General features: G+C 39.2%; 1 protein-coding gene across 1 annotated transcript; it reads right to left on the reverse strand.

Moving 5' to 3' along the window:
- Positions 1–3,126: 3,126 nt before the first annotated feature.
- ndc80 (NDC80 kinetochore complex component) lies at positions 3,127–10,157 on the reverse strand. Its single transcript, XM_026342386.1, has 17 exons — positions 10,033–10,157; positions 9,409–9,507; positions 8,940–9,023; positions 7,992–8,118; positions 7,688–7,860; positions 7,416–7,518; positions 7,196–7,285; positions 6,946–7,039; positions 6,675–6,775; positions 6,171–6,315; positions 5,473–5,678; positions 5,191–5,340; positions 4,964–5,053; positions 4,765–4,857; positions 4,319–4,449; positions 3,961–4,063; positions 3,127–3,587 (listed from the first exon to the last, which is right to left on the reverse strand). Exons 1-17 carry the CDS (start codon positions 10,038–10,040, stop codon positions 3,459–3,461), a joined length of 1,926 nt encoding a protein of 641 aa, XP_026198171.1. The 5' UTR covers positions 10,041–10,157; the 3' UTR covers positions 3,127–3,458.
- Between the last annotated feature and the right edge of the window lie 39 nt (positions 10,158–10,196).

Consider the following 10,196-nt stretch of genomic DNA (forward strand, 5'->3'; position numbering starts at 1 on the left):
GTCCTGTGCGAGACAGACAGTGAACTTATCTTTTTTTTTTTTTTTTTTTTTTTTCAAATCTGAATCATATTACAGCTGTTGCGTCACTTCTGTGCGTGTTTGCCACACAGCTATAGCAGAAGTTGATTTGTCTTCGAAATCTGGAGACAATTAGCTCCTGGAACAGAAATCAAAATGCCAGAGCTAGTCATAATGTAGGTTTAAGGAAGACAGATTTCAGCTCCACGATAATGTTTTGACAGGGAGCTGGGAGGAAAGAAAATGAGGAGGGAGTGCGGCATTATTAGACGGAGCTCTAAAGCTTTTCTCTTTTTATCTCGCACTTCTCTCTGCTCCCATTCCCCACATCTGTAGAACAGATTATGCTGGTGGTGGATAGGTGGAATTAACCCCTAATGAGACTCCACATTAACACCTCGCCTCCACCGTGTCCATGTGTCTCTCATATGATGGATTATCTGCTGAAACCCTCGTGATACACGACAAAGCAACAGCTCTCACCTTGTCCAGGTCACGCAGCAGGGAAGAGGACGACCTTTGAGTTTTAGCTTTGTCTTAACATCTTTTTTTTGTTTTTTTTCTTGGCACCTGATTCCCTCTCTCATGTGCACACCACACGTCCACACCATCGCACACCCTCCCTCCTTACATCTCCTTTCTATTAGAGGCCCCGTGGGACACACACACACACACACACACACACACAATCCCTGGAAGAGTGGAGCTTTTTCCCATCGGTCAGGTCACACTGACTTCCCCCTGGTAGAGAGCAGGAACATACAGTGTATTAAGAATTCATGGTGCATGTCCTTGAATGCAATGATCCATGAGAACATAGGTCCGCCCGGGCCACAGGCAACACAAGAGAACACACACACACACACACAGAAGAAATAACCACACAACATTTAAAGAAGCATGGAAACAGAAAAACAAATACAAAGGCCTTTGCAGAAATAAGCACGCAACTCTTGTACTAGGACTCACACATATACACATTTAATCCACCGTGTACATGCTTCCAGGGGTACAATGATACAAAAATCAAAACAATCACAAACACACACACACTTTATGGATGCCACCTGTCCATATGGAATCTGATAAACACACCAAGGTCTGTCTCGTTTGGTTGAATTAAGTCTCTGTAGCTGTTAACACATGGCACTGGCCTTTCTCCTCTCTTTCACCTCCTGTCTTATCCCCAACCCAACACACACACACACACACACACACACACACACACACATACACACACTGTGTTTCCCCTGCTTGTGGTGGAAGTTATCCATCACATTTTTCATTCCGTCTCTCCGCAGAGCGCCTCACGATCATCTCGCATCTCCTCATCACATCTGCCAAAACATTTCTCTCCCACTCGCGGCACTGACGGTTTCAAAGGTTCCCTCTGTAGGTACTTACGCTCACACTTCACCATGTTGATATGGTGTGGAGTTTTCTGAGTGGCCGTTACACCCAATGTCAGAGTGACACGTCAACTCTACCTGCTAGATAAGTGTAATTCTGTGGTGCTGAGATGTTATTTAGTGCATTGAAATTAATGATTGCTTTCAATACAGATTTAGCTGAAGATTATTTTCTTTATTCAATTATTATTATTATTGATCTGTGACATTTCTCAACATGAAAACAGTCTAAAACCCGAGATATTCAGTTTATAATGATGTAATGTCAAAGTGGGAAAAGGAAGGAAGGCACAAATCGAATTAGAATTAATGATAATAGTTCATTTCTTGAGCCGGAGAGAGAATACTTGTGCTGTAAAAACTAGCCATTATTCTAGTTCATTTGTTTCTAATTTGGCTGGTATTTCCCAAGACGCTTGAGTTAAGAGAGCAAGAATAAATTAGACACTACTGTCAGCGAAAACATTTACTTTTCTCAGCGACTGCAGGAAAACTACAGGCATCAAGTGAAGATGAGCGTCAGTAACTTAGATACACGCAAAGACTCTATCTCTCATAAAGATACATTCCTGCACAAACGTTGACAATCATTTTCTTCTGAAAACCAAAACTGTACACAGATTGCTGCACGAGCTCTGGATTCAATCTTTAAACTTCATATACATGGATAAAAATGCTAATATTGAAGGCCACACATACAGAGTTCATTGGAAACAGGTACGATCAGTTGACAGTGAGTGGAGAAAGAACCACTTCCTGTTTGCGTCCTCGCCGCCAGCTTTTCCTTGGACGAATTATTTGCAATAAATACTCCTGCCAGAAGTGCAGAAAACACCGAGTCCGAAAATAAACGCATCTCTTACTAAAGAGGCAGCCACTTTTATAGGTTTTGGCCGATATGTGGAACTTTAATTCCTTAATGTGCTCAATAAGAACAGGACAAACACGATGTATTTAAATGGAAACCTTTCCTGCAGTTTCTGTTAACCAGTGTCAGAGCGTACCGAGTATGTGAGACACAAATACTACCCAGCTAAACATGGATGTAGTACAAAGACCGGGTGAACAATGTATAAGACCAAATTTAAAATATTAATAAATTCAAAGTCTCAGACTGTCAATAAGCACAGGTTTGATGGCTTTGCAGCAGGACTGTTGTACTGAGTCCACTGCAATAACCCATCTGAAAACAAAAACTAAGTGGCACACAGTTCTACTAGATGTCGAACTGGTCTGAATGCTCGAACATGCTGGGGCCGTACCAAAGAAGGCTCTGATTTTGCAACATTAACCAGACATTTTGGAACCGAGTTCCCGAGGGGAAAAGGGTGGAAAGTGATGCATGAATTACAGCAGCTCTGGTCAGATGTTTTCTAGAGCTCACTAAACAACTGAGGTTATTACGGCTGTTGGAGACGCAGGAGATCCTACTGCTTCATCCGACTAAACAAACAATCAAATCAAATCAATCATCATCAAATGAACACGTAGAAAACGAGGAGTCATTTTATTATTTCCCCCATGAGCCCACAAGCAAAGTGAACAGTGGGTTTCAGCAGCCAGTGGTGTTTGCTGCCTTCTAGTGGCTTCAACGCAGCTGTGCTATTTAACTTTTATTGGTTTTATTTATCTGTCTCAGTCTTGTGTATGAAATGTTGTATTTGGAGCAGCCGCAAACACAAACAGACAAAAGGTGAAGTAATTTATTTTGCATATGGATGTTTATGAATGAAAAACACAGAAAAATGTTGATACAGAGTGACACACACACACGGGTACACATAGACAGCAGATAACAAAACAAGCATCTATTAATGAAATCTATTATGACTCAACAACCTCAATCGCAGTGTAACTAGTTTATATTTACAGTGCACCTTCAAAACTTAAGAATAAATGAGTGAAAATCTAAATTTTTTTTTTTCTTTCCAAGATGAAAACAAACTAAAAACACAAATGACGAGGAGTCTTCCAGACTTCTGCAGTTCTTGAAGTTCCCCCCCACCTCCAGACTCAGACCTTCCTCCTGCTTTAGAAACTGTTTGCCTTGGATCTAAAGCTCTTCAAAGTTTCCCGCATCTTCTGTATAGCAGCTGCATCGTCTTCTACAGCCTTGGAGCAGACACGCTGCACCCTGCTGTGCAGATCTTCCAGGCACTTCTGTAGTGGAGAAACCACAGGTGGTGAGGAAAATCACCACATTTACATATATATTTATTCAATTACACATTCATGTTTCAGAATAATATAAAGAAACAGATTCTGATGAGATTTTGGTTTCACACAGCTTCTTATTCTTCCTATTAAATCTTATCGCTCATATGCCTGCACTGATTATGCTAAAAACATAAAAACAAAACAACAGCTTTTCATCCAGTTAATTTGATCGAGCACATTAGTCTTTTTGCATTCAACTCCAATATGTATTTTGTGTTTAGAGAAGGCTGTAAATGCCTACATTGTGTAAAAGTACACATACTGTCTGAGATAAAGGCTCTTTCCTGCAGTTCTAGACACAGACACAGTAAGTTACCTCTGTAATCGACAAGTGATTAGCTGCCGTGGTGAATACAGAAGCCAGGTTGTTGGCTACTGTTCTCCTCTCCTCATTAGTCTCCTGCAACACCAGGTGGTACCTGGAGAAAAGGGAACCACAAATGTTTTCTTCAAAAACGAGAAAACTGTTGTCTAACAGTTATTGAATTGCTAAGGATGTCTTTGGACATCTGGAAGAAATACGTGGAGATATAAAGTTACCACAGTATTTTTAGGACCAGTGGATTTTCCCCATGTGTTGATGTCAATCAGCAGTGTGCATACACTATATAATAAAGATGAATCCTTCTGTCAGAGATGATGTTGATAATTCTCTCACGCTGGTAGTCACTTACTGTTGTTGCGCTGCCTTCAGTTGTTGCACAGCCTCATCATAACCATAATTAACCTTCTTCTCCAGAAGTTTACGATGGTTTTCCATTGACTCAATCTCTGCTGCCCAGTCCTGTTCCTCCCGGGCCAACTCCTATAAAAACACAAACACGCAAGTAGGGATGAAATTTGTAATTTGTATCACTCCTCTTAGTTAACACTAACTCATATGTCCCTTTGTTATATTTCTTCCTTACTCAGGGATTATGCTGCAGAAGCTATGGAACTTAAACACCACTCTATATAAAAAGATGCACTGTGGCACCTGTGTTACTATACATACACAGATATAATTTTAATAATATTTTTTATAATTCATTTGGTTTAACAGATGAATGACTGCTACATGTGTATATCAAAACTAATGGTCTCATTATTCAAACAGCATGAAGCAGTGCATAAACTATACCTGCATGTCACAGTCCAACCGTTCATCCAGTTTACGAATCTGCTCCCTCAGCAGCTTCAGATCATTGGTCTTGTCCAAGATGTTAGAATTCAACTAGAACACACAAATAAACACAAGCAGTATAAATGCCACAGTACAATCAGACTGACATTTAGCTGTTGCTGCCTGTTGCAGCATTTCAGGACTCAAGCAGCTGTACCTGTTCACAAGACTCCTCCAGACTGAGTTTCATGTTGGCTAATCGACTGTTTTCCTCCTCCACATCACTGATCAGCTTTCTCAGAAGCATCTGAAACACAAAATTCAAATCCGTTTAGAATGATCAGACATGATAAAATTATTTAAATGACCTATAATGAGTTAAAAGTCAAAGACAGGAAAACTACAGGCATTAAGACAAATAACGGGATCATTAGACAATAGTACCTGTATCTGTGTTTTATGTTGAACCATGCTGCCAGGTCCGCATTCATAAGGCCTGATCTCAAAATCATGACCACAGGCGTTCTCTGCAGACAGTGGTATCAGCTTCAACTTGCGTGCCAGCTTGTGATACTCTGCTAGCTTCAACTCTGCCTGGAATTGAATACAGCACAGGACAAAACATATACAGTGGGGCAAAGATGTACCGGTAAGTATAATAAGTTAAAATATGTGCCACTGTAGGAAAAACATATATATATAAATATGTATTTAAGATATATTTACCTTCTCTTTCACTTTGGCCAGAGCGATCTCTTCATTCCACTTGTGCTGTTCAGCATCTTCCAGAGACTTGCTGAGAGTGGAGATGGTCTGCTGGAGTTCCCTCTTTTCTCTGTTGATTCTCTCCACATCAGCTGGAGTAAACTTCTGGTTCTGCAGGAGGATTTGCAGTTCATCCCGCTCATGTTTTAGAGACTCTAGATGACTGACTGTAAAGTGGAAGAGATGGAGAAACACGGTGTACATGAAATCAGGTACAGAGCTCAGTTTTGATTAGAAAGACACTTGAAGCTATTATACTGAGCCCAGTTGTGACAACATCATGGTTACAGAGGTGTTTATTCATAAATCTGGAAAACATTGTGCTTCTGGACCTAAATACATCAACTTGCTACTGAAAACCTAATTTGCTTGGTGGGATCTTCTTTTGCACTCAGTGCTGTTTGACAGTATAAGACTCAATATTTCTAATTTGTATTGACACACAATTCAAATAGACTTTAAAATATAGTCTCTGTTGGTTTATTACATAAACATTAAATGTTTTATTAATTTCAATTGCTTAGTGCATGTTAATTAGCACAGAGAGATTCTTCCTGTCTTGATTGTGAGTGAACATTTAGATCAGATCGGGATCCACTACAAGCTGCCAAAGAACTGAGCATCATGTATAGATTAAAATCTTTATTGCCCGTTTTTACCAGTGGTCTCAAGCTCATCATTCAACTCTGAGGCCTTGTTTTCCAAATTGGCTTTAAAGGATTCCAAACTGCTTCGATAACTTTGGAGTTTCTTGAGGTCTGCCTGCAGCTTCACTTTTTCCATCCTCTTGGTCATTAGACGATCCTATCCAGAAGGAGACGACAGAAAATTATGTGTCTGTCTTGTTGCTGCTCACATTGATGATGTTTGATATCGCTGACAGAACTCAGCACAGTCCCAGAGTACTCAGCCTATTACAGTACAAATGCCAAATCTTTCAGCTGCAACTTAAAAACCTTTGCACAGTCTTGAATGCCAAGTTGCCATTTGCAAAGTTTTAGTTTTTGTTGACAATGCTCAGGTTTTGCTGTACAACTTCCCTTTTGTGATGACAATGCAAATGTAAAAGTCATAATCTGATCTGTGCACATTAAGATGTGTCAAAATAAATGTTTTATAAATAATAATAATAATAATAATAATAAAAAAAAAAGTCTACTGACCGACTGGCTCTCTTTCTCCAGTCGTTCAACTTCATCACTGAGTATTCTGTGCTTCTCCTCCATCGAGGCCAGCAGGGCTTCGTCAACATTGTAAAGCTTCTCTGTGGAGACACACACGATTATTGAGGATTTTTCAATATCATTACATCCTTAACATTTTGGTACCACTTTTTATTCCCAAAAACAATCAATGGATTTAACAAGTCAAATATATACAGAAACCAAGCGTTTGTTAAAAGCAAATACTTTCATAGAGAGAGGTTGTGCTTACTTAGTTTAGTAAGGAACGAGTCATCCTCGTCCTCAAATGTATCATCACCCTGCATGAACTTGGAGTATGTCTCAGCCGTGTAGTCCAGGAAGAGCTGGAAAAGAACAAAGTGACAGATATAAAAGACACAGAGAGAACACCTGGACAGCTCTGTAATGTACTGTATGACTAGGAAAACAAAGTAACCATGTAACAACAGGGTTGTTTAAGTGTTGGGAGTGTTCTTGGTGGAGCTTAAAGAAGTCAGTACCTTGTTATACTCAGCCCCTTCCTCGATATTGTCGCTGTCTTCACAGAAGTCACTGAACAGAAGCTCCTGTTTACTTAAACTCCAGTTGATCTGACACACAGCAACACAATAAGAACACATTAATGTGTGTTGTATTCTGCATTCTATGCAAATCGATGTGGTTTTACATAATAATGCCACTGTAACTCTTATATTTTTAAAAATGTAGTTTGCCTCTCACCTTGACGTTATCAATTAGCCACATGAGAGCACCTAGAGCTTGAGGCCACGTATGGGGAGCTCCAACAGAATACATTGAACACTTTGACAGAACAAATGGATATCTAAAACCAAAAAAAAAGGGAGAGAAATAAAGGCAGGGACAGTCAACAATGTTACTTAACACTTTGCATAACAGCATATTAGTACTAAATGAAACAATAGTGTAAACATGCTAAATTAAACTAAGAAACAATACAGTGCAATACTTCTTAATATGTAAAGATGTTTTACCTCAGAGCTTTCAAAATAGCTGGAACCTCCTCTTCAACTTTTGAGTTTGGCATCTCAAAGGTTGGGTCTAGCTGGCGGTAGATAAACTCAAACATCTTCACAAATTCCTTGGTCGAAGGAGATTGGAGGGTCTTGGCTGACAAAGTGCCTGGAAAACCCTGCTCTGTCAAGAACTAAAAACATAGGACAGAATATCAGATTGTAGAGAACTGTAGATTCCCGCTCATACTGACAACATTTCTTTGTATATCCACATCCTGCACACTGTATAAAAAAGTCAAATAATTAAATAAAGTGTTTGTACTTCATGTAGTTGTCTGATGCACTGCTGAACATAGGATTTATCATGTAGAGGTCTGGCATCTTTAATCTTTTCAGTTCCTCCAAACCCTGACATGGTGCTGTTGCGAGGCATGCTGGCTCCACTCATCCTGTGGTCAAAATATTAACATACCACCAACATATCAAACATTTATTTTGTTAAACATTTGGGTGAAGTAAATTCACACATTTGGTTCTAAACACATGTTGAATGCTTGTGAACTTAGATTGTTAAATGTGTTTTCTATGGTCAGGATTTTTTGAGCCATGTAGAAAGGAAACTCGATAACTCACTGGAGGGACTGAGTTCTGGAAGCAAATCTGAAAAACTCAAATACGTAATTCAAAATCCTACTGACACTCATCACATAACTAAATTTCCCGCTATGGAATACAGCCCATGTTGTGTAACTTACCTAAATGTAAAGTACAGTAGGTTTTTAAAATCAATCTAATAATAATTTAAAAACACCATTTGCCATGTCACATCACAGTTTGACAGATAAGACAAGCCCACAAGTGAGTCGGAAGGTGGCAGAGAGCTAACAGCAGGACAGAGAGGACTGAACGCAGACAGTTTTACAGCAAAGACTACAGTGCGAACGTTGAAGTAACAACTTTACAAAAGGGAGAGTTGGTGAGTTTTATGAATGTTGACAAACCATTTTTACTGCATATAACAATAAATAACTAATATGCTGCTCTCAGTGCCTTCACCGGATGTAAAATTTCCTTCTATATTGTATAAGGTAAAGACTAAATTTTCATCTTACTACCATGTAAATTTACTGATAAAATGTGTGATGGGCTAATGATTTAACTGTTTGCTAAATATGTACTATATGTCTTCTGTATTTTATAGTAGTTTTACACTTTTATTTAAAGCCACTATAATGCAGTCTTCTCAGTTTCTTCAATATTATTCACGTACCGGGCACCAAAGAAGCTGGTCCGCCTTTCAGAGGTCACAGACTGTGGTTTGGGTATGTTGAGCTTTCCAAACGAAGGCTGTTTACTGCAGAAGAAGACAGAAAACCATGAACAAACCTCCCTCACAAACTAACCTAAAAATGCCTGACATGGTGTCAGGTGCCTGTGTAAAAATTTTCTGTTTTTTATTTATTTACCTTGCAGTACTGAATATTGTGTTTTCCCGTTTTCTTATATAGGTCAAAAATATTTACAGCGGAGAGACGTATTGATAATAAAAAAAATATTCCTAAGCTCTATTGATCATAATTGTACCAGTCATCATGTCCAGTGTAACCATCTTATTTTCATAGTATTCAGTCAGCCAGTGTGGGTGTGGTTAAAAAGAGTGGACCCATTAGATACATGGCAAGGTAAACTGTGATGAATGAAGGTATTAAAACATCTTTTTCCAGTCATGTTAAACCAACCTCTGGGGCGTCGTGTACACCACGCTCATCCTGTTGCTGTCTTGGACTCGCATGGGCAGCTCCGACGGTCTGCTGCCTGTGGCTCGACTCATTCTGCCACTGTAACGTTAAATTAAAGTTAAAGTCTTTCCAAAACCGAAACATGTCGTTTATTAACAATATCCTCCTGGTGAATAAATTGCCCACAATAATTAACCTGTATGATAGTGCGACAATCCAGACTTCTGAAAGTCAGAGGATGTGGATAAAGCTAGTTGATAAAAAGTCTGTTAGTCTCGTAGGGAACGTTATTCAGTAGCTCAGTTAGCTAGATAGCTAATTAGCTTTAACGCTACTACAATCGCCCAATGGCATGACAGGACAAACGCGTAGCTAATCGTATTCTATCTAAATTAAATACATAATTATATATTGTTGGGAACTACAGACAACATTAAGTTATTATTAAGATTGTTAAAATCATATAATTTAAAAATGGCTAGCGTTAGCTGTCCGTGGCTAACGTCAAGCCCCCAACTTGGCCATGTTAACAAAACCATTACATTTTGCTAAAATATTGTTCATTCATTATTTTTAGTGACACCAACTAACGTAACGTGACTATTTAGCGAATTTAAAACGTACCGCTCCATTTTCAGCAGGTGGAAAATGACTTTGTTCAGAATTAGTAGCACATTGAAAAGACCAAAATCCCGACGAATGTGTTGTGGAAACAAACCGGCGAGCGAACCCCGCCAAAACAATACAAAACACCGGAAGCGCTGACATCACAAGTACGGAGCGCCAGT

This window comes from Anabas testudineus, chromosome 9, assembly GCF_900324465.2.
Source record: "Anabas testudineus chromosome 9, fAnaTes1.2, whole genome shotgun sequence".
Lineage (NCBI taxonomy): Eukaryota > Metazoa > Chordata > Actinopteri > Anabantiformes > Anabantidae > Anabas > Anabas testudineus.